This window comes from Pseudophryne corroboree, chromosome 5, assembly GCF_028390025.1.
Source record: "Pseudophryne corroboree isolate aPseCor3 chromosome 5, aPseCor3.hap2, whole genome shotgun sequence".
In the NCBI taxonomy this organism is placed as follows: domain Eukaryota; kingdom Metazoa; phylum Chordata; class Amphibia; order Anura; family Myobatrachidae; genus Pseudophryne; species Pseudophryne corroboree.
The window spans coordinates 5,102,698-5,129,548 of NC_086448.1; the positions used below are offsets into that span (position 1 = coordinate 5,102,698).

At 47.7% G+C, this 26,851-nt stretch overlaps 1 protein-coding gene across 1 annotated transcript in view; it reads right to left on the bottom strand.

The window, feature by feature from the left end:
• PARP10 (poly(ADP-ribose) polymerase family member 10) overlaps positions 1-26,851 on the bottom strand; it is a 279,539-nt gene that overhangs the window by 223,916 nt on the left and 28,772 nt on the right. Inside the window, exon 2 of the mRNA XM_063921070.1 lies at positions 609-760. Coding sequence (XP_063777140.1) covers positions 609-759 — 151 coding nt within the window. The 5' untranslated portion in view covers position 760. The remainder of the gene's footprint in view (positions 1-608; positions 761-26,851) is intronic.

Sequence of the window (26,851 nt, forward strand, 5' to 3'; positions counted from 1 at the left end):
ACACTAAAATAATACATCCTAGATCTGAATGAATGAAATATTCTTATTAAATACTTTGTTCTTTACATAGTTGAATGTGCCGACAACAAAATCACACAAAAATTATCAATGGAAATCAAATTTATTAACCCATGGAGGTCTGGATTTGGAGTCACCCTCAAAATTAAAGTGGAAAAACACACTACAGGCTGATCTAACTTTGATGTAATGTCCTTAAAACAAGTCAAAATGAGGCTCATTAGTGTGTGTGGCCTCCAGGTGCCTACATACATAAATTGGTTTTGCTATATATCATTAAGATAATATAAATAAAATAAAAATAAAACTTTTTTATATATATTATACAGTGTGTCAGCGCTTTCAAAATCTTTTTTTTATCTACTTTGGGTATATAGGGGCTGAGTACCTCTTGTTTGTTGAAAGCAGCGACAAAACTGTAGATTTAATTACTAGGTACCTGGTTGGTGCTGGGAATATACCTTTGGTTTTTTTCCTTCTCCCATAAGCTGCATCGGTAGAGATTAGGTATATGTAGGGGAGCGCTGGGTTCCAGGAGAACACTTATATCACACTATGGACTTACCTGTATGGCGGCAACGATAACTTACCACAGGCATTTACAAAGGTGACGAGAGCCACAGATCCATTCCGTGTGCAGGAATGCACCGTACCGCCTCCAGAGTGCCGCTTACTCTCCAAGTATAGGACTAGGAACTCCGTGTCCACACTGTCCGAGAGACCGCGAACCTCCACCTCCATGCTGCAATATAACCCGCCGTTATCTATACAGCGCACATATAATAACCCACACTGTCCGAGAGACCGCGCACCTCCACCTCCATGCTGCAATAAACCCAACGTTATCTATACAGCGCACATATAATATCCCACACTGTCCGAGAGACCGCGCACCTCCACCTCCATGCTGCAATATAACCCGCCGTTATCTATACAGCGCACATATAATAACCCACACTGTCCGAGAGACCGCGCACCTCCACCTCCATGCTGCAATAAACCCAACGTTATCTATACAGCGCACATATAATATCCCACACTGTCCGAGAGACCGCGCACCTCCACCTCCATGCTGCAATATAACCCGCCGTTATCTATACAGCGCACATATAATAACCCACTGTCCGAGAGACCGCACACCTCCAGCTCCATGCTGCAATAAACCCAACGTTATCTATACAGCGCACATATAATAACCCACACTGTCCGAGAGACCGCGCACCTCCACCTCCATACTGCAATAAACCCAACGTTATCTATACAGCGCACATATAATATCCCACACTGTCCGAGAGACCGCGCACCTCCACCTCCATGCTGCAATACACCCCCCGTTATCTATACAGCGCACATATAATATCCCACACTGTCCGAGAGACCGCGCACCTCCACCTCCATGCTGCAATACACCCCCCGTTATCTATACAGCGCACATATAATAACCCACACTGTCCGAGAGACCGCGCACCTCCACCTCCATGATACAATATAACCCGCCGTTATCTATACAGCGCACATATAATAACCCACACTGTCCGAGAGACCGCGCACCTCCACCTCCATGCTGCAATACACCCCCCGTTATCTATACAGCGCACATATAATATATCCCACACTGTCCGAGAGACTGCGCACCTCCACCTCCATGCTGCAATATAACCCGCCGTTATCTATACAGCGCACATATAATATCCCACACTGTCCGAGAGACCGCGCACCTCCACCTCCATGCTGCAATAAACCCAACGTTATCTATACAGCGCACATATAATAACCCACACTGTCCGAGAGACCGCGCACCTCCACCTCCATGCTGCAATACACCCGCCGTTATTTATACAGCGCACATATAATAACCCACACTGTCCGAGAGACCGCGCACCTCCACCTCCATGCTGCAATACACCCGCCGTTATTTATACAGCGCACATATAATAACCCACACTGTCCGAGAGACCGCGCACCTCCACCTCCATGCTGCAATACACCCGCCGTTATTTATACAGCGCACATATAATATCCCACACTGTCCGAGAGACCGCGCACCTCCACCTCCATGGTGCAATAAACCCAACGTTATCTATACAGCGCACATATAATATCCCACACTGTCCGAGAGACCGCGCACCTCCACCTCCATGCTGCAATACACCCCCCGTTATCTATACAGCGCACATATAATATCCCACACTGTCCGAGAGACCGCGCACCTCCACCTCCATGCTGCAATATAACCCGCCGTTATCTATACAGCGCACATATAATAACCCACACTGTCCGAGAGACCGCGCACCTCCACCTCCATGCTGCAATAAACCCGCCGTTATCTATACAGCGCACATATAATATCCCACACTGTCCGAGAGACCGCGCACCTCCACCTCCATGCTGCAATAAACCCGCCGTTATCTATACAGCGCACATATAATAACCCACACTGTCCGAGAGACCGCGCACCTCCACCTCCATGCTGCAATAAACCCGCCGTTATCTATACAGCGCACATATAATATCCCACACTGTCCGAGAGACCGCGCACCTCCACCTCCATGCTGCAATATAACCCGCCGTTATCTATACAGCGCACATATAATAACCCACACTGTCCGAGAGACCGTGCACCTCCACCTCCATGCTGCAATATAACCCGCCGTTATCTATACAGCGCACATATAATATCCCACACTGTCCGAGAGACCGCGCACCTCCACCTCCATGCTGCAATATAACCTGCCGTTATCTATACAGCGCACATATAATATCCCACACTGTCCGAGAGACCGCGCACCTCCACCTCCATGCTGCAATACACACCCCGTTATCTATACAGCGCACATATAATATCCCACACTGTCCGAGAGACCGCGCACCTCCACCTCCAGGCTGCAATACACACCCCGTTATCTATACAGCGCACATATAATATCCCACACTGTCCGAGAGACCGCGCACCTCCACCTCCATGCTGCAATACACACCCCGTTATCTATACAGCGCACATATAATAACCCACACTGTCCGAGAGACCGCGCACCTCCACCTCCATGCTGCAATACACACGGCGTTATCTATACAGCGCACATATAATATCCCACACTGTCCGAGAGACCGCGCACCTCCACCTCCATGCTGCAATAAACCCAACGTTATCTATACAGCGCACATATAATATCCCACACTGTCCGAGAGACCGCGCACCTCCACCTCCATGCTGCAATACACACGGCGTTATCTATACAGCGCACATATAATATCCCACACTGTCCGAGAGACTGCGCACCTCCACCTCCATGCTGCAATAAACCCGCCGTTATCTATACAGCGCACATATAATATCCCACACTGTCCGAGAGACCGCGCACCTCCACCTCCATGCTGCAATACACCCCCCGTTATCTATACAGCGCACATATAATATCCCACACTGTCCGAGAGACCGCGCACCTCCACCTCCATGCTGCAATACACCCGCCGTTATCTATACAGCGCACATATAATAACCCACACTGTCCGAGAGACCGCACACCTCCACCTCCATGCTGCAATACACCCGCCGTTATCTATACAGCGCACATATAATAACCCACACTGTCCGAGAGACTGCGCACCTCCACCTCCATGCTGCAATATAACCCGCCGTTATCTATACAGCGCACATATAATAACCCACACTGTCCGAGAGACCGCGCACCTCCACCTCCATGCTGCAATACACCCCCCGTTATCTATACAGCGCACATATAATATCCCACACTGTCCGAGAGACTGCGCACCTCCACCTCCATGCTGCAATATAACCCGCCGTTATCTATACAGCGCACATATAATAACCCACACTGTCCGAGAGACCGCGCACCTCCACCTCCATGCTGCAATATAACCCGCCGTTATCTATACAGCGCACATATAATATCCCACACTGTCCGAGAGACCGCGCACCTCCACCTCCATGCTGCAATATAACCCGCCGTTATCTATACAGCGCACATATAATAACCCACACTGTCCGAGAGACCGCGCACCTCCACCTCCATGCTGCAATATAACCCGCCGTTATCTATACAGCGCACATATAATAACCCACACTGTCCGAGAGACCGCGCACCTCCACCTCCATGCTGCAATACACCCCCCGTTATCTATACAGCGCACATATAATATCCCACACTGTCCGAGAGACCGCGCACCTCCACCTCCATGCTGCAATACACCCCCCGTTATCTATACAGCGCACATATAATATCCCACACTGTCCGAGAGACTGCGCACCTCCACCTCCATGCTGCAATATAACCCGCCGTTATCTATACAGCGCACATATAATATCCCACACTGTCCGAGAGACCGTGCACCTCCACCTCCATGCTGCAATATAACCCGCCGTTATCGATACAGCGCACATATAATATCCCACACTGTCCGAGAGACCGCGCACCTCCACCTCCATGCTGCAATATAACCCGCCGTTATCTATACAGCGCACATATAATATCCCACACTGTCCGAGAGACCGCGCACCTCCACCTCCATGCTGTAATATAACCCGCCGTTATCTATACAGCGCACATATAATATCCCACACTGTCCGAGAGACCGTGCACCTCCACCTCTATGCTGCAATATAACCCGCCGTTATCTATACAGCGCACATATAATAACCCACACTGTCCGAGAGACCGCGCACCTCCACCTCCATGCTGCAATACACCCCCGTTATCTATACAGCGCACATATAATAACCCACACTGTCCGAGAGACCGCGCACCTCCACCTCCATGCTGCAATACACCCAACGTTATCTATACAGCGCACATATAATAACCCACACTGTCCGAGAGACCGCGCACCTCCACCTCCATGCTGCAATAAACCCAACGTTATCTATACAGCGCACATATAATAACCCACACTGTCCGAGAGACCGCGCACCTCCACCTCCATGCTGCAATACACCCCCGTTATCTATACAGCGCACATATAATAACCCACACTGTCCGAGAGACCGCGCACCTCCACCTCCATGCTGCAATACACCCCCGTTATCTATACAGCGCACATATAATATCCCACACTGTCCGAGAGACCGCGCACCTCCACCTCCATGCTGCAATATAACCCGCCGTTATCTATACAGCGCACATATAATATCCCACACTGTCCGAGAGACCGCGCACCTCCACCTCCATGCTGCAATACACCCCCCGTTATCTATACAGCGCACATATAATATCCCACACTGTCCGAGAGACCGCGCACCTCCACCTCCATGCTGCAATATAACCCGCCGTTATCTATACAGCGCACATATAATAACCCACACTGTCCGAGAGACTGCGCACCTCCACCTCCATGCTGCAATATAACCCGCCGTTATCTATACAGCGCACATATAATAACCCACACTGTCCGAGAGACCGCGCACCTCCACCTCCATGCTGCAATACACCCCCCGTTATCTATACAGCGCACATATAATATCCCACACTGTCCGAGAGACTGCGCACCTCCACCTCCATGCTGCAATATAACCCGCCGTTATCTATACAGCGCACATATAATAACCCACACTGTCCGAGAGACCGCGCACCTCCACCTCCATGCTGCAATATAACCCGCCGTTATCTATACAGCGCACATATAATATCCCACACTGTCCGAGAGACCGCGCACCTCCACCTCCATGCTGCAATATAACCCGCCGTTATCTATACAGCGCACATATAATAACCCACACTGTCCGAGAGACCGCGCACCTCCACCTCCATGCTGCAATATAACCCGCCGTTATCTATACAGCGCACATATAATAACCCACACTGTCCGAGAGACCGCGCACCTCCACCTCCATGCTGCAATACACCCCCCGTTATCTATACAGCGCACATATAATATCCCACACTGTCCGAGAGACCGCGCACCTCCACCTCCATGCTGCAATACACCCCCCGTTATCTATACAGCGCACATATAATATCCCACACTGTCCGAGAGACTGCGCACCTCCACCTCCATGCTGCAATATAACCCGCCGTTATCTATACAGCGCACATATAATATCCCACACTGTCCGAGAGACCGTGCACCTCCACCTCCATGCTGCAATATAACCCGCCGTTATCTATACAGCGCACATATAATATCCCACACTGTCCGAGAGACCGCGCACCTCCACCTCCATGCTGCAATATAACCCGCCGTTATCTATACAGCGCACATATAATATCCCACACTGTCCGAGAGACCGCGCACCTCCACCTCCATGCTGTAATATAACCCGCCGTTATCTATACAGCGCACATATAATATCCCACACTGTCCGAGAGACCGTGCACCTCCACCTCTATGCTGCAATATAACCCGCCGTTATCTATACAGCGCACATATAATAACCCACACTGTCCGAGAGACCGCGCACCTCCACCTCCATGCTGCAATACACCCCCGTTATCTATACAGCGCACATATAATAACCCACACTGTCCGAGAGACCGCGCACCTCCACCTCCATGCTGCAATACACCCAACGTTATCTATACAGCGAACATATAATAACCCACACTGTCCGAGAGACCGCGCACCTCCACCTCCATGCTGCAATAAACCCAACGTTATCTATACAGCGCACATATAATAACCCACACTGTCCGAGAGACCGCGCACCTCCACCTCCATGCTGCAATACACCCCCGTTATCTATACAGCGCACATATAACAACCCACACTGTCCGAGAGACCGCGCACCTCCACCTCCATGCTGCAATACACCCCCGTTATCTATACAGCGCACATATAATATCCCACACTGTCCGAGAGACCGCGCACCTCCACCTCCATGCTGCAATATAACCCGCCGTTATCTATACAGCGCACATATAATAACCCACACTGTCCGAGAGACCGCGCACCTCCACCTCCATGCTGCAATATAACCCGCCGTTATCTATACAGCGCACATATAATATCCCACACTGTCCGAGAGACCGCGCACCTCCACCTCCATGCTGCAATACACCCCCCGTTATCTATACAGCGCACATATAATATCCCACACTGTCCGAGAGACCGCGCACCTCCACCTCCATGCTGCAATAAACCCGCCGTTATTTATACAGCGCACATATAATAACCCACACTGTCCGAGAGACCGCGCACCTCCACCTCCATGCTGCAATAAACCCGCCGTAATTTATACAGCGCACATATAATAACCCACACTGTCCGAGAGACCGCGCACCTCCACCTCCATGCTGCAATAAACCCGCCGTTATTTATACAGCGCACATATAATAACCCACACTGTCCGAGAGACCGCGCACCTCCACCTCCATGCTGCAATAAACCCAACGTTATCTATACAGCGCACATATAATATCCCACACTGTCCGAGAGACCGCGCACCTCCACCTCCATGCTGCAATATAACCCGCCGTTATCTATACAGCGCACATATAATAACCCACACTGTCCGAGAGACCGCGCACCTCCACCTCCATGCTGCAATACACCCCCCGTTATCTATACAGCGCACATATAATAACCCACACTGTCCGAGAGACCGCGCACCTCCACGCTGCAATACACCCCCCCGTTATCTATACAGCGCACATATAATATCCCACACTGTCCGAGAGACCGCGCACCTCCACCTCCATGCTGCAATATAACCCGCCGTTATTTATACAGCGCACATATAATAACCCACACTGTCCGAGAGACTGCGCACCTCCACCTCCATGCTGCAATATAACCCGTTATCTATACAGCGCACATATAATAACCCACACTGTCCGAGAGACTGCGCACCTCCACCTCCATGCTGCAATATAACCCGCCGTTATCTATACAGCGCACATATAATATCCCACACTGTCCGAGAGACCGCGCACCTCCACCTCCATGCTGCAATAAACACGGCGTTATCTATACAGCGCACATATAATAACCCAATGTCCGAGAGACCGCGCACCTCCACCTCCATGCTGCAATACACCAGCCGTTATCTATACAGCGCACATATAATAACACTATCCGAGACCGCACACCTCCACCTCCATGCTGCAATATAACCCAACATTATCTATACAGCGCACATATAATAACCCAATGTCCGAGAGACCGCGCACCTCCACCTCCACGCTGCAATACACCCCCCGTTATCTATACAGCGCACATATAATAACCCATACTGTTCGAGAGACCGCGCACCTCCACCTCCATGCTGCAATATAACCCGTTATCTATACAGCGCACATATAATAACCCACACTGTCCGAGAGACTGCGCACCTCCACCTCCATGCTGCAATATAACCCGCCGTTATCTATACAGCGCACATATAATATCCCACACTGTCCGAGAGACCGCGCACCTCCACCTCCATGCTGCAATAAACACGGCGTTATCTATACAGCGCACATATAATAACCCAATGTCCGAGAGACCGCGCACCTCCACCTCCATGCTGCAATACACCAGCCGTTATCTATACAGCGCACATATAATAACACTATCCGAGACCGCACACCTCCACCTCCATGCTGCAATATAACCCAACATTATCTATACAGCGCACATATAATAACCCAATGTCCGAGAGACCGCGCACCTCCACCTCCATGCTGCAATACACCAGCCGTTATCTATACAGCGCACATATAATAACACTATCCGAGACCGCACACCTCCACCTCCATGCTGCAATATAACCCAACATTATCTATACAGCGCACATATAATAACCCACACTGTTCGAGAGACTGCGCACCTCCACCTCCATGCTGCAATACACACCCCGTTATCTATACAGCGCACATATAATATCCCACACTGTCCGAGAGACCGCGCACCTCCACCTCCATGCTGCAATAAACCCAACGTTATCTATACAGCGCACATATAATATCCCACACTGTTCGAGAGACCGCGCACCTCCACCTCCATGCTGCAATACACCCCGTTATCTATACAGCGCACTTATAATATCCCACACTGTCCGAGAGACCGCGCACCTCCACCTCCATGCTGCAATATAACCCGCCGTTATCTATACAGCGCACATATAATAACCCACACTGTTCGAGAGACCGCGCACCTCCACCTCCATGCTGCAATATAACCCGCCGTTATCTATACAGCGCACATATAATAACCCACACTGTCCGAGAGACCGCGCACCTCCACCTCCATGCTGCAATAAACCCGCCGTTATCTATACAGCGCACATATAATATCCCACACTGTCCGAGAGACCGCGCACCTCCACCTCCATGCTGCAATAAACCCGCCGTTATCTATACAGCGCACATATAATAACCCACACTGTCCGAGAGACCGCGCACCTCCTCCTCCATGCTGCAATAAACCCGCCGTTATCTATACAGCGCACATATAATAACCCACACTGTCCGAGAGACCGCGCACCTCCACCTCCATGCTGCAATATAACCCGCCGTTATCTATACAGCGCACATATAATATCCCACACTGTCCGAGAGACCGCGCACCTCCACCTCCATGCTGCAATAAACCCGCCGTTATCTATACAGCGCACATATAATAACCCACACTGTCCGAGAGACCGCGCACCTCCACCTCCATGCTGCAATATAACCCGCCGTTATCTATACAGCGCACATATAATAACCCACACTGTTCGAGAGACCGCGCACCTCCACCTCCATGCTGCAATAAACCCGCCGTTATCTATACAGCGCACATATAATATCCCACACTGTCCGAGAGACCGCGCACCTCCACCTCCATGCTGCAATAAACCCGCCGTTATCTATACAGCGCACATATAATAACCCACACTGTCCGAGAGACCGCGCACCTCCACCTCCATGCTGCAATAAACCCGCCGTTATCTATACAGCGCACATATAATAACCCACACTGTCCGAGAGACCGCGCACCTCCACCTCCATGCTGCAATATAACCCGCCGTTATCTATACAGCGCACATATAATAACCCACACTGTCTGAGAGACCGCGCACCTCCACCTCCATGCTGCAATACACACCCCGTTATCTATACAGCGCACATATAATAACCCACACTGTTCGAGAGACCGCGCACCTCCACCTCCATGCTGCAATATAACCCGCCGTTATCTATACAGCGCACATATAATAACCCACACTGTCCGAGAGACCGCGCACCTCCACCTCCATGCTGCAATAAACCCGCCGTTATCTATACAGCGCACATATAATAACCCACACTGTCCGAGAGACCGCGCACCTCCACCTCCATGCTGCAATACACCCCGTTATCTATACAGCGCACATATAATATCCCACACTGTCCGAGAGACCGCGCACCTCCACCTCCATGCTGCAATATAACCCGCCGTTATCTATACAGCGCACATATAATAACCCACACTGTTCGAGAGACTGCGCACCTCCACCTCAATGCTGCAATATAACCCGCCGTTATCTATACAGCGCACATATAATAACCCACACTGTCCGAGAGACCGCGCACCTCCACCTCCATGCTGCAATATAACCCGCCGTTATTTATACAGCGCACATATAATAACCCACACTGTTCGAGAGACCGCGCACCTCCACCTCCATGCTGCAATATAACCCGCCGTTATCTATACAGCGCACATATAATAACCCACACTGTTCGAGAGACCGCGCACGTCCACCTCCATGCTGCAATATAACCCGCCGTTATCTATACAGCGCACATATAATAACCCACACTGTCCGAGAGACCGCGCACCTCCAACTCCATGCTGCAATAAACCCGCCGTTATCTATACAGCGCACATATAATAACCCACACTGTCCGAGAGACCGCACACCTCCACCTCCATACTGCAATATAACCCGCCGTTATCTATACAGCGCACATATAATATCCCACACTGTCCGAGAGACCGCGCACCTCCTCCTCCATGCTGCAATAAACACGGCGTTATCTATACAGCGCACATATAATAACCCAATGTCCGAGAGACCGCGCACCTCCACCTCCATGCTGCAATAAACCCGCCGTTATCTATACAGCGCACATATAATAACCCACTGTCCGAGAGACTGCGCACCTCCACCTCCATGCTGCAATACACCAGCCGTTATCTATACAGCGCACATATAATAACACTATCCGAGACCGCACACCTCCACCTCCACGCTGCAATATAACCCAACATTATCTATACAGCGCACATATAATAACCCACACTGTCCGAGAGACCGCGCACCTCCACCTCCATGCTGCAATATAACCCAACGTTATTGTGGCCGGAGAGACTAACCAGCCACACGTGTAATGGCGGCTGCGGCACTGAAGGGGTTAACCCTCGTGCCCGGCGCCATGTTGCGGACAATAGGCGCTTGGCGTCACTGTTCAATGTACTTACGGCGCTGGGCGCAGACTGTTTAAAAATAATGATGTGTCTTAACATGTCATATGTAGTGCTCTGTGCACAATTGTAGGATTGCATGTTTAAATGTATTTATATTTAAGATGTGGTCACCTGTATATTTAAAGGAAAAATGCACTTACTATAGATGTCTGAATAATCATCTCCTGTCAGTAGGAAGTGGCATGCTAATGGCCCTGTCCTAGCAGTGAGGTGTGAATGACAAAACCTTATGATGTGTAAGTTCCTTAGAGAAAGATGTTACTCACGGGGATCTCCTTATCCCATATGTAAAGTAGTTCTGGGCTTGGAACCTGTTTCAAGTAACTGATTTAATTGATATACAAACCCTGAATGGTAGATGCAGGAAGGAAGACTGTTTGTTTGTGTTGCAGCCTTTCCTGTTGTAATCCCAAACACTGGGTTTGCCTGGAGATGTGAATGAGACAGAAACATTTGTATTTTGAAGCTATGTGATACATTTATCAATAGTGAATGTTAATCTGATACCAAACGTTGTCTGCGTGACAGGAAGGAGGATATTGTTTTATTGCACTTATCTCCTTTTGAAATGTAAATTATTTACTTGTATTTTCTAACATATCCTGATTGGATAGAAAGGGCTCAGGGAGGACATGACCCCCTGTTGTACTGTGTGGAAAATTGACATAAAAAGGAGGCCTGCGTGCCTCCAGAGTGTATTGTACCATCTTCATTCTGCTGGAACATCTTGCTGTATGCTGTTGCCCCTAGCAATAGGGAAGAGTCTTTTTAAGACTATTATTGAGCAAATAAACATCTCATCTGCCTCAAGAAGATTGCTTCATCTTGTGACCTACAGGGTTATGCCAAACATAGCCCCGTCCTCCGGCTGTCCAGGGAAGCACCTAACGTCTCCAAGTTCCGCCTTCCGCCAGCTACCGGTAGAGGCCTAGCAAGTGGCTAGTGGGGATTCGTCAATACCACACAGGTGTGGTAAGGCAGTGCGTCGGCACATACAGAGCAGAACCGTGGTTCCAAACGCCACGGCAGGTTAGGAGTTTGGTGGTGGCAGCATAAACCCGCCCACAGCACAGTGGGTGGAGTCAGTAACAGGCGGTTACTGACGGTAAGCGGGAATCCCCTCTGTGGTCAGGTCCTGTGTGACCTAACCTTCCATTCTGTACACAGGAGACGGGACGCGAAAGCGGTGAGTGCTTTTGTACGGTACCGTCCTGTCACAGTTATTTAGACAGTGCACATATAAATAAGATTTTAAACCTACCGGTAAATCTTTTTCTCCTAGTACGTAGAGGATGCTGGGGACTCCGTAAGGACCATGGGGTATAGACAGGCTCCGCAGGAGACATGGGTACTATAAAGAACTTTAGAATGGGTGTGCACTGGCTCCTCCCTCTATGCCCCTCCTCCAGACCTCAGTTAGAGAAACTGTGCCCAGAGGAGACTGACAGTACGAGGAAAGGATTTTGGTAATCTAAGGGCAAGATTCATACCAGCCCACACCATCCACACCGTATAACCTGGAATATACGCAACCAGTTAACAGTATGAACAAAACAGTATCAGCTAAAGACTGATCTCAACTGTAACATAACCCTTATGTACGCAAGAACTATATACAAGTCATGCAGAAATATGTCCGCACTGGGATGGGCGCCTAGCATCCTCTACGGACTAGGAGAAAAAGATTTACCGGTAGGTTCAAAATCTTATTTTCTCTTACGTCCTAGAGGATACTGGGGACTCCGTAAGGACCATGGGGATTATACCAAAGCTCCAAACCGGGCGGGAGAGTGCGGATGACTCTGCAGCACCGATTGAGCAAACATGAGGTCCTCATCAGCCAAGGTATCAAACTTGTAGAATTTAACAAAAGTGTTTGAACCCGACCAAGTAGCTGCTCGGCAAAGCTGTAAAGCCGAGACGCCTCGGGCAGCCGCCCAAGAAGAGCCCCCCTTCCTAGTGGAATGGGCCTTTACCGAATTTGGTACCGGCAATCCAGCCGTAGAATGAGCCTGCTGAATCGTGTTGCAGATCCAGCGAGCAATAGTCTGCTTAGAAGCAGGAGCGCCAACCTTGTTGGCTGCATACAGGACAAACAGAGCTTCTGTTTTCCTAATATGAGCCGTCCTGGCTACGTAAATTTTTAAGGCCCTGACTACATCAAGGGATTTGGAATCCTCCAAAACTCCCGTAGCCACAGGCACCACAATAGGTTGGTTCATATGAAACGATGACACCACCTTAGGCAAAAATTGAGGACAAGTCCTCAACTCTGCTCTATCCACATGGAAAATGAGATAGGGGCGCTTATGAGACAAGGCCGCCAATTCGGACACCCGCCTCGCAGATGCCAAGGCCAACAACATGACCACCTTCCAAGTGAGAAATTTTAACTCAACAGTTTGAAGAGGCTCTAACTAGTGAGACTTTAGGAACTGTAACACCACGTTAAGGTCCCATGGTGCCACTGGGGGCACAAAAGGAGGTTGAATGTGCAGCACTCCCTTTACAAAAGTCTGGACTTCTGGGAGAGAAGCCAATTCTTTCTGGAAGAATATAGAAAGGGACGAAATCTGTACCTTAATGGAGCCTAACTTTAGGCCCATATCCACTCCAGTCTGTAGAAAGTGGAGAAACCGGCCCAAGTGGAAATCTTCCGTAGGAGCATTCTTGGCTTCACACCAAGAAACATACTTCCTCCAGATACGGTGATAATGTTTCGCCGTCACCTCCTTCCTAGCCTTTATCAGAGTAGGGATGACTTCCTCCGGAATACCCTTCCCAGCTAGGATTTGGCGTTCAACCGCCATGCCGTCAAATCTAACCGCGGTAAGTCTTGGAACACGCAGGGCCTCTGCTGTAACAGGTCCTCTCTGAGAGGAAGAGGCCATGGATCTTCTGTGAGCAGCTCCTGAAAATCTGAATACCAGGCCCTTCGAGGCCAATCTGGAACAATGAGTATTGTCTGCACTCTTTTTCGGCTTATGATTCTCAGTATCTTTGAGATGAGAGGAAGAGGAGGGAACACACAGACCGACTGAAACACCCATGGTGTCACGAGAGCGTCCACCGCTACTGCCTGAGGGTCCCTTGACCTGGCACAATACCTCCAAAGCTTCTTGTTGAGGCGTGACGCCATCATGTCTATTTGAGGAAGTCCCCAAAGACTTGTTATCTCCGCAAAGACCTCTTGATGAAGTCCCCACTCTCCTGGATGGAGATAGTGTCTGCTGAGGAAGTCTGCTTCCCAGTTGTCCACTCCCGGAATGAATACTGCTGACAGAGCGCTTACGTGATTTTCTGCCCAGCGCAGAATCCTGGTGGCTTCCGCCATTTCCACTCTGCTCCTTGTCCCGCCTTGGCGGTTTACATGAGCCACGGCTGTGACGTTGTCTGATTGAATCAGAACCGGTAGGTCGCGAAGAATATTCTCCGCTTGTCGTAGGCCGTTGTATATGGCCCTCAATTCCAGTATGTTGATGTGTAGACAAGCCTCCTGGCTTGACCACAGTCCCTGAAAATTCCTTCCTTGTGTGACTGCTCCCCATCCTCGGAGGCTCGCGTCCGTGGTCATCAGAACCCAGTCCTGAATGCTGAACCTGCGACCCTCTAGAAGGTGAGCACTCTGGAGCCACCACAGGAGAGACACCCTGGCCCTGGGGGACAGAGTTATTTTCTGAAGTATTTGAAGGTGGGACCCGGACCACTTGTCTAGAAGGTCCCACTGAAACGTCCTCGCATGGAACCTGCCGAAGGGGATGGCCTCGTAGGTCGCCACCATTTTCCCCAGTACACGAGTGCACTGATGGGCTGACACTCTTTTTGGTTTCAACAGGTCTCTTACCGTGTACTGGAGTTCCTGGGCTTTTTCCCTCGGGAGAAAAACCCTCTTTTGTTCTGTGTTCAGAATCATGCTAAGAAAGACAGCCGAGTCGTTGGGACCAACTGCGACTTTGGTAGATTTAGAATCCATCCATGTTGCTGTAGCACTCCCAGGGAGAGCGACACGCTTTTCTGCAACTGTTCCTTTGATCTCGCTTTTATCAGGAGATCGTCAAAGTATGGGATAATTGTGACTCCTTGCCTGCGTAGGAGCACCATAATTTCCGCCATTACCTTGGTGAACACCCTCGGAGCCGTGGAAAGCCCAAACGGCAACGTCTGAAACTGGTAATGACAGTCCTGTACAGCGAATCTCAGGTATGCCTGATGAGGAGGATATATGTGGACATGAAGGTATGCATCCTTTATGTCTAATGACACCATAAAATCCCCCCCTTCCAGGCTGGAGATGACTGCCCTGAGCGATTCCTTCTTGAACTTGAACCTTTTTTAAAAACAGGTTCAGGGATTTTAGATTTAGAATGGGTCTGACCGAGCCATCCGGTTTCGGGACCACAAATAGGGTTGTGTTAGGGGAACCTTGATAATTACTTGCTGTTGACACAGCTTTTGAATTGCAGCTAAAATTATCTTCCTCTCTGGGGAAGAAACTGGTAAAGCCGATTTGAAGAATCGACGAGGAGGCACATCTTCGAATTCCAGCTTGTAGCCCTGGGATACAATTTCCATTGCCCAAGGATCCACGTCCGACTGAACCCAGACGTGGCTGAAGAGTCGAAGACGTGCCCCCACCGGTGCGGCCTCCCTCAGTGGAGCCCCAGCGTCATGTAGTGGATTTAGTAGAAGCCGGGGAGGACTTCTGTTCCTGGGAACTGGCCGTAGCAGGCATTCTCTTCCCTCTACCCTTACCTCTGGCGAGGAAGGAAGAGCCCCGACCTCTTTTGGACTTATGCGACCTAAAGGACTGCATCAGATATTGAGGTGTTTTCTTTTGCTGTGGGGGGAACATAAGGCAAAAAGGTAGATTTACCCGTGGTAGCTGTGGAAACTAGGTCCGCGAGACCTTCCCCAAATAAAACCTCCCCCTTGTAAGGTAAAACTTCCATATGCCTCTTTGAGTCGGCATCACCCGTCCATTGGCGGGTCCACAGTGCCTGCCTAGCCGAGACCGCCATCGCGTTGGCCCTTGAACCTAGTAGTCCAACGTCTCTCTGAGCGTCTCTCATATATAAGACTGCGTCTTTGATGTGACCTAAGGTCAACAAAATGGTATTCTTATCTAGGGTATCAAGATCAGCCGACAAGGTATCTGTCCAAGCTGCTACCGCGCTACAGACCCAAGCCGCTGCTATAGCCGGTCTGAGTAAAGCACCCGTATGTGTATAAATTGATTTTAAAGTCGTTTCCTGTCTGCGATCAGCAGGATCTTTGAGAGCTGCCGTGTCTGGGGACGGTAGTGCCACCTTTTTGGATAAGCGCGTCAAAGCTTTGTCCACCCTGGGCGAGGATTCCCACCGTACCTTGTCCTGTGCCGGGAAAGGATACGCCATAAGAACTCTTTTGGGAATCTGCAGTTTTTTGTCTGGAGTTTCCCAAGCTTTTTCAAATAACGCATTCAGGTCATGACAGAAACTTTCAAATATATCAAGGGTCTTAAAGTTCAGGAGGGAAACATTCTTCAAAGGAAGAGAAATATTAGAACTCGAGGACGGAGACTGGAGGGGGGAAGGTTCAGAGGAAATTTAAGGAAAAATTACTTCACAGAAAGGGTAGTGGATAAGTGGAATAGTCTCCCATCAGAGGTGGTAGAGGCTAAGGGGCCCTACACATTTCCCGATGCGCCGCCGAGGTGCCCGGCGGCCGATACGGCCGACGAGCGACCCGGCGGCGGGGGGGGCAGTGACGGGGGGAGTGAAGTTTCTTCACTCCCCCCGTCACGCGGCTGCATTGAAGTGCAGGCAAATATGGACGAGATCGTCCATATTGGCCTGCATGCACAGCCGACGGGAGACCAGCGATGAACAAGCGCGGGGCCGCGCATCGTTCATCGCTTAAGTCTCCACACTGAAAGATATGAACGAGTTCTCGTTCATTTATGAACGAGATCGTTCATATCTTTCAGAAAATCGGCCAGTGTGTAGGGCCTATTAGACTGTAGAGCAATTTAAACATGCTTGGGACAGGCATATGAATATCCTTACAAAGAATTAGGGTTCAAAAAGGGTTGAGATTACATAAAGGATAAAAAAAAAAGGGGCAGACTAGATGGGCCAAGTGGTTCTTATCTGCCGTCAAGTTCTATGTTTCTATGTTTCTATGAGATGGGGGAAATGTTACCTCATGTTTCTTTTCCTTAAACATGTGTACTCTCGTGTCAGGGACAGAGGGGTCATCTGTGATATGCAAAACATCTTTTATTGCAATAATCATATAATGAATACTTTTGGCCACCCTTGGGTGTAGCCTTGCATCATCGTAGTCGACACTGGAGTCAGAATCCGTGTCGGTATCAGTGTCTGCTATTTGGGATAGGGGACGTTTCTGAGACCCTGAAGGGCCTTGTGACACCGTCAAAACCATTGATTGACTCCCCGTATTATCCCTGGACTCTGCTTTGTCCAATCTCTTATGTAACAAGGTCACATTTGCATTTAAAACATTCCACATGTCCAACCAATCAGGTGTCGGCGTTGCCGACGGAGACACCACAATGATCTGCTTCCGCCTCCGACATGCCGACACAGGCGTACCGACACACCCCACACACACAGGGATTGTATATATATATATATATATATATATATATATATATATATATATATATATAGTCCGTGGCCATGCAGTTTGATCGATTGTCACATATCATACCAGAGCTAGCTGCTAGCATAAACACAATATAAATCTATGCTATACATATCTCATTCAAGAAAGCAATTTAAATTAAACTGCTCGTTAAGACCTCTGGGGGCGATAGTATTTAAACGGTGTATCCACCTAGTTTCTCTCTGTAGTAATAATTTATTTCTATCTCCCCTGATATTGTCAGGTTGTTGGTCTATGATTTTATATTTAAGAGTTGCTAAATTATGTCTAAATTTAGCAAAATGTCTAGCCACTGGTTGTGCTTGACTATCCCCACCTAAGGCGGCCCGAATTGCCAAACGCTCCCGGCATTGGCGTGTGGTCTTGCCTATGTAGAGGAGCCCACACGGGCATCTGATGAAATATATAACGTGCGTACTAGTGCAGGTTAAAACCTTGTCAATCTTAATCATCTTTCCTGTATGGGGATGTGGAAACCCCATGGCCACGGACTCTTCAGTATCCTTAGGGTTATATCACATGTTTTTTCTTTGTATAGAGTATGTCTCCATGGTAACCGGAGCGACGACGGGGAGGAGCGTTCTGGCAGTGGTGCGGGCTGATGACGTTATCCATTCCCCGCCGACGTGACCGAGCCTGGGACGTGCACACGGGTGTTTGGTGCAGGTATAAAAGGTATGTGTTTTTCATTATGTATGTTGTTCTGACGAAAGTTGCATAAACTGAAACGTTAACTGCAGACTTGAGCTGTGTCTCTTCTTGTGCTGAGAAAGTCCCCAGCGAGTGCCGCCGATATTTTACATATTTACACGTCTTTGCAACGGAGGGCACCGGGGCATACTTGAAAGGGAGGTATTGAGTGCCGGTAACTGCATGGAATTTATATATATATATATATATATATATATATATATATATATATATATATATATATATATATATATATATATATATATATATATATATATATATATATATATATATATCCATGCAGAGGATCCGGCACTCCAACCATAAATATTGTAGATGCTCTGGTGCCTTCTTTGAGGGGTCTGCGCCCCAGCACATGCAGCAAATAAACAGGAAGCGGCACTCAGAGACGTGGTAAGTAGTGCATAAATAAAGCAACCAAGCTTTAATATATCATCACATCATCAACGTTTCGGGGTTGTCCCCCTTCATCAGGATAACAACAAGTGATCACAAAACAAACTTTATACCTTACCCCCACCAATGGAAAATATTCAGTATTCCCGCCAGCGTCCGCGCAGACCTCCGCCACTCCCCCCTGCATACACGGCTATTGCCGGAAGAGGAAGTGACGCGGACCACCGAACAGACTGCTGGGTGTGTTACCATGGAGACGCGGCACTGCTCGTATACCAGGAAGCCGCCAGCGTTGTCACGGAAACCCGTGCATCGTAAGCTGATTAAACTAAAGAATCTAAATGCACATAGCAGCAAACCATGTTAGCCGCATCCCGTCTACCTGCAGTGTCAAATCATCCATCTTATAACCATAAATACATACATAAAAAAACGCAACAAAAAACTGTGACATTATTACAAACAAATAAAACCAATCTGCATCTCATAGAATCCGCTGCTACATTGTTATCAATTTTAGGTCAAATGACAAGAATAACATTCTCACATGCTAAATTGTATATATCATGTGACACACAACTGGTACCTCAACAAGTACATGAAGGTCTAATGATAAACTCTATATACATTGTCTACACATGTATACAAGGGTATGAATTTAAACTTGAATCATTTCTAAACAATTATATGTTACCCCTGTAAATGTTTTATACCGTGTCATCTTATGTCAAACATGTATACCACACCAGCCTAATATGGACACATTCAAAGAAAACAATTGAGACCCATGGTCTCATTCAGGCCTTTAGGGGCCATGGTGTCCAGGCGGTAAATCCACCGGGCCTCCAGCTGTAGTAATCTTTTATGTCTATCACCACGTCGCAGTGATAGAGGTACATGATCGATAATTTTATAACGTATGGTGGCCACACCATGTCCCAATCGGGCGAAATGGCGTGCCACCGGTTGTTCACTATTCCCTGTAGAAAGTGCGGCTCTAATGGCCGCCCTATGTTGTGCCATCCTCTCTTTGAATTGGCACACCGTTTTGCCTACATACTGGAGCCCGCACGGGCAGAACAGCACATAAATCACAAATTTAGAGGTACAACTAAGGGGCCATCCGATTTTAAATCTCTTACCCGTCTGGGCATGCACAACAGTGTCCCCTGTCTGGAGGTATCCACATGTCGTGCATCCCAGACAACGATAGCATCCGTTTTTTCTAGTTAGAAAATTTGATGTCTTGTTTTGACCTAACCCCGTGATGTCGGTCCGGACAATAATGTCCTTGATGTTCTTACTTCTAGAATGGCCTGCAAGTAAGCGAGTGCCATGCAGGCTTTTCAAGCCTGGATCAGATGTCACCAACGGCCACCATGATTTGACATATTTCTTTTTTGCCGTGCTTTGTGTATTAAATTCCGTGATCCACGGGATGGAGTTCTGTAAAGACTCCTTCTTACGCTTTGTGCTGGACTCTGACAAGAGGGTTTGGCGTGTGTGGCCTATTGCCCTGTTTTTGGCTTTTTCCAGCTCAAGGATAGGATAGCCCTTGTCTAGAAATTTTTTTGTCATAATTTCCAACTGCCTCACGGTATCCTCTGGGTCACTAGTGGTCCTACATACCCTCAAGTATTGAGAATATGGCAGACCCCTAACAGTAGACCTTGGGTGGAAGCTGTTATACCTAAGCAGGCTATTTCGGTCCGTAGGCTTCGTATACAATGTTGTTTGTATCCGTTGCTGGACAATCAAAATTTTTATATCTAGATAATGAATCTCTGTGGTGCTGGTGTTATATGTGAGTTTAATTGGACTAGAAGACTTATTGTGATTATCAATGTGTGTGAGTAAACATTGCAAGTCCCCGTCCCAGAACACCAGGAGATCGTCAATATACCTGTAGTACACAAACATGCCCTCCGCTATACTAGCATTCTCAAAAAATAATTCTCATTCCACTTCCCACATAAATGAGTTGGCTAGTGACGGTGCCACTGCCGATCCCATAGCACAGCCGGTTTTCTGGCGGTAAAACCGGCCATCAAATAAAAAATAATTGTGCGTGAGGGTGAACATGAGAAGGCTCAAAAAGAATTCTATATCAGGACCCTTGTACAGTGAATTATTGACCAATAGATGTCTCACAGCCTCAACACCTGCCCGGTGAGGAATGCAGGTATAGAGGCTGGAGACGTCAAGTGTCACCATAGTGACAGTCGCAGGTACAATCTGTAACTCCTCCAAGTGTCTGAGCAACATTGTAGAATCTTTGAGGTAGGAGAAGGTACTCTGGATGCATGGTTGTATGAACAAGTCTAAGTATATGGATACTGGCTCACACAAAGACCCCCTGGCAGACACAATGGGCCTGCCAGGAGGTCTTAGTGGGTCCTTGTGGATTTTCGGTATCGTGTAAAATATTGGTACTTTTGGGAACCCAGTTTTTAATTTACCACATATACCACTTGAAATAACCCCATCAGTGACCGCCTTATCCAAAATACAATCCAATTCGCTCTTATATTGATCTGTTGGATCATGATCAAGTAAACAATAGGTATCAATATCATTAAGCAACCGTATACATTCAGTACGATATTCATCTATACCCAACACAACAATTGAACCCCCCTTGTCAGCACCGCGTATTATTATGTCTTGCCTTTCTCCCAATGATTTAAGAGCTAAACGTTCTTGTTTAGTTAAATTGGGATGAATCTGACTAGGGCTAGGACATTGCATAGATTCCACCATGCGGCAGAACGTTTTGATAGAAGGGTTGGTTGTGATGGGTTCAAACTGCGATCTCGGTCCAAGTTTATGTAACTCTCGAGGTAGTACTTCGGATGGAGAAATGTCCAATTTTTTATCATGGTATTCCCTGAGCTTGAGGGTGCGTTGTAGTTTAAAGTTCTCAATCTTGTCATAGAACATATCTGGCAGGTTTGTGGGCACGAAAGACAGCCCCTTACTCAAGACCCCAATTTCAGAAGGTGTTAGAATGCATGAGGAAAGATTAAAGATTAAGTCTTTTTCCCTTTTGGCGGCTTCTGTGCGTGCTTGCCGCCTTTGTTGCCCGCCCCTCCTTGTGCGTGACCTTTTCGGGTGGTATATCTTGCCCGGGTGTTCACGCCTAAAGGGGATTGTGATTTTCTTGATGTTGAGGCAGTAGAAGAACGTTCATCTGTCTCACTAGCCGAACTGGCGGTGTTCCTAGAGAAATTCCTACGTTTATAATATGATGTTTTTGCTGGGCCCCTCTGTTCATTATTTGAAGAACCCAGCCAAGAGTATACCCGGTGTAACTCATAGTCCTGTTGGACTTTCAACAATTTCTGTTTTTTAAATTTAATTAATTCATTTTGGTAAGACTGTATTTGGGTCTCCAATTTCTCCACCCAATTAACGGTTTTATCTTTCTCTAATTTCTTTTTATTAGCAGTCTCAAACACCAGTAATTTTTCTTTGGTAGCAGCGCATTCCCTTGTGGATTCCTCGATTACCAATAAAATCAGGTCCATTGAACATTTATTTAAAATTGAAATCCACTTTTTGCAGAAAGGAATGCTGTTGCGACCAATGGTGGGCATGTTATGAATTCTAAAACCGCGGGGAATTAATTTAGAGCGGAAATAGTCAGATAAAGTGCGTCCGTGAAAGGTAAAGTCCAGATCACGCTTTCTAAGCTTATACCATTCCTGGAACAATTCCTCATGGGAATCAATAGTGACCACATTGAAAGCAGTTTCTTTGTGTAAGATGTTCTCTGCCTCCATGTCTGAGTAACTAAAAGTATCTGAGTTGTCACATTGCAGCACATAAGACATCATATCCCCTTGTTCCATAGTGAAATTACCAGGCTTAAAATTCCACAGGCAAAAAAAAAAAAATGACTAGGATAAAGCAATATCCCTAGTGTATAGCAGCTGTTTCCATAAAGTGCAAATTCCACAAGCACAAACAATGGCCAGGATAAAGCAATATCCTTAATTTATAGCAGCAGTTCCCATAAGGTGCATACAGTGTCCAGATTCAAAAAGTGCTAGTGCAACAATAAAGTGCTTAGTGAATAAAGTGCACAAAAAATACTAAAAATTCCTTTCTGAAGGTAATTAATGTAAAGGACGGGTATTGTCCGGACCGACATCACGGGGTTAGGTCAAAACAAGACATCAAATTTTCTAACTAGAAAAAACGGATGCTATCGTTGTCTGGGATGCACGACATGTGGATACCTCCAGACAGGGGACACTGTTGTGCATGCCCAGACGGGTAAGAGATTTAAAATCGGATGGCCCCTTAGTTGTACCTCTAAATTTGTGATTTATGTGCTGTTCTGCCCGTGCGGGCTCCAGTATGTAGGCAAAACGGTGTGCCAATTCAAAGAGAGGATGGCACAACATAGGGCGGCCATTAGAGCCGCACTTTCTACAGGGAATAGTGAACAACCGGTGGCACGCCATTTCGCCCGATTGGGACATGGTGTGGCCACCATAAGTTATAAAATTATCGATCATGTACCTCTATCACTGCGACGTGGTGATAGACATAAAAGATTACTACAGCTGGAGGCCCGGTGGATTTACCGCCTGGACACCATGGCCCCTAAAGGCCTGAATGAGACCATGGGTCTCAATTGTTTTCTTTGAATGTGTCCATATTAGGCTGGTGTGGTATACATGTTTGACATAAGATGACACGGTATAAAACATTTACAGGGGTAACATATAATTGTTTAGAAATGATTCAAGTTTAAATTCATACCCTTGTATACATGTGTAGACAATGTATATAGAGTTTATCATTAGACCTTCATGTACTTGTTGAGGTACCAGTTGTGTGTCACATGATATATACAATTTAGCATGTGAGAATGTTATTCTTGTCATTTGACCTAAAATTGATAACAATGTAGCAGCGGATTCTATGAGATGCAGATTGGTTTTATTTGTTTGTAATAATGTCACAGTTTTTTGTTGCGTTTTTTTATGTATGTATTTATGGTTATAAGATGGATGATTTGACACTGCAGGTAGACGGGATGCAGCTAACATGGTTTGCTGCTATGTGCATTTAGATTCTTTAGTTTAATCAGCTTACGATGCACGGGTTTCCGTGACAACGCTGGCGGCTTCCTGGTATACGAGCAGTGCCGCGTCTCCATGGTAACACACCCAGCAGTCTGTTCGGTGGTCCGCGTCACTTCCTCTTCCGGCAATAGCCGTGTATGCAGGGGGGAGTGGCGGAGGTCTGCGCGGACGCTGGCGGGAATACTGAATATTTTCCATTGGTGGGGGTAAGGTATAAAGTTTGTTTTGTGATCACTTGTTGTTATCCTGATGAAGGGGGACAACCCCGAAACGTTGATGATGTGATGATATATTAAAGCTTGGTTGCTTTATTTATGCACTACTTACCACGTCTCTGAGTGCCGCTTCCTGTTTATTTGCTATATATATATATATATATATATATATATTTATTGTAACACTGTAAGGTAACAAGGTGTCGTTTACTGGGGTAAATGGCAGCACGCAGCAGCTGAGGAATCACACAAGTTCAGTTTGTGGTGCAACTGGCCACGACCAGTTTTATTAAACAGAAAACAAAACAAACACCAAAAGAAAATACCTTGCCTGTCCGGCACTAACTAAACACAAGACGTTCCTAACGGTCTCTGAATAAAAACACAGAGTTCTCCAGCAAACACTGTATGGCTCACTTGTGTAAGGAAGCGTGTTTCTCTCACAGAGATCCTGCAGTCTTCCCAGGCAGTCTGCCCACACTAATCAGGCTAGCAGCCCTATAACCCACTTACACAGCTGAAACCCTGATTAGCCCTCTGTGAGGCCAAAGACCCAAACTGGGCCCAACGTCTGGAACTCGCCCTATCTTTCTCTCAGGGCCCTTATCCAGCTTTTCCAGCAAACTGAAAAGGTTCTAACAAAACAAAACACTTTCCTTGAAGTTTTCCTTTTTCTAAAACATGTAAGACAAGAACATGGGACAAACATACCTGCCCTCGAACACTATCCCAGTGTTCTTGTCACAATATATATATATATATATATATATATATATATATATATATATATATATATAGATATAGAGACAGTTCCCCCAATAAAGCCCTTTGGAGAGACAGAGAGAGAGTATGCCAGCACACACCCAACGCCAATAACATTGGAAACAAAATTCCCAGATAAACAGCGCTTTATATGATCATATAGATAAATCTATACACTCACTGCGCCTTACAAGTGCCCCCCCCCCCTCTTTTTTGCCCTCTGTCACCGTATTAAGCAGGGGAGAGTCCGGGGAGCAAGTTTCTGCAGTGTGCTGTGGAGAAAATGGTGCTGGTTAGTGCTGGGAGATCAAGCTCCGCCCCCTCAGCAGCGGGCTTCGGTCCCGCTCAAATTTATTTATACTGGCGGGGGATTATAAAATATATTGCCTCCTCAGCCTATATATTCATATGAGCCAATCCTAGAGGTTTATTGCTGCCCAGGGCTCCCCCCCTGCGCCCATCAGTGCCTGCAGTGTGTGTTGTGTGTGGGAGCAATGGCGCGCAGCGTTACCACTGCGCGTTACCTCAGAGAAGATCTGAAGTCTTCTTTCTTCGTATACTCACCCGGCTTCTATCTTCCTGCTTTGTGAGGAGGACGGCGGCGCGGCTCTGAGACAAACAGCGAGGGTGAGACCTGCGTTCCGACTCCCTCTGGAGCTAATAGTGTTCAGTAGCCTAAGAAGCAGAGCCTATCATTTAAGTAGGTCTGCTTCTCTCTCTCCTCAGTCCCACGATGCAGGGAGCCTGTTGCCAGCAGAGCTCCCTGAAAATAAAAAACCTAACATAAAGTCTTTTCAGAGAAACTCAGGAGAGCTCCCTGTAATGCACCCAGTCTCCTCTGGGCACAGGATCTAACTGAGGTCTGGAGGAGGGGCATAGAGGGAGGAGCCAGTGCACACCCATTCTAAAGTTCTTTATAGCGCCCATGTCTCCTGCGGAGCCCGTCTATACCCCATGGTCCTTACGGAGTCCCCAGCATCCTCTAGGACGTAAGAGAAATAACCCACACTGTCCGAGAGACCGCGCACCTCCACTTCCATGCTGCAATACACTCCCCGTTATCTACACAGCGCACATATAATATCCCACACTGTCCGAAAGACCGCGCACCTCCACCTCCATGCTGCAATACACCCGCCGCTATTTATACAGCGCACATATAATAACCCACACTGTCCGAGAGACCGCGCACCTCCACCTCCATGCTGCAATACACCCCGTTATCTATACAGCGCACATATAATAACCCACACTGTCCGAGAGACCGCGCACCTCCACCTCCATGCTGCAATACACCCCCCGTTATTTATAGAGCGCACATATAATAACCCACACTGTCCGAGAGACTGCACACCTCCACCTCCATGCTGCAATAAACCCGCCGTTATCTATACAGCGCACATATAATATCCCACACTGTCCGAGAGACCGCGCACCTCCACCTCCATGCTGCAATACACCCCCCGTTATCTATACAGCACACATATAATAACCCACACTGTCCGAGAGACCGCGCACCTCCACCTCCATGCTGCAATAAACCCGCCGTTATCTATACAGCGCACATATAATATCCCACACTGTCCGAGAGACCGCGCA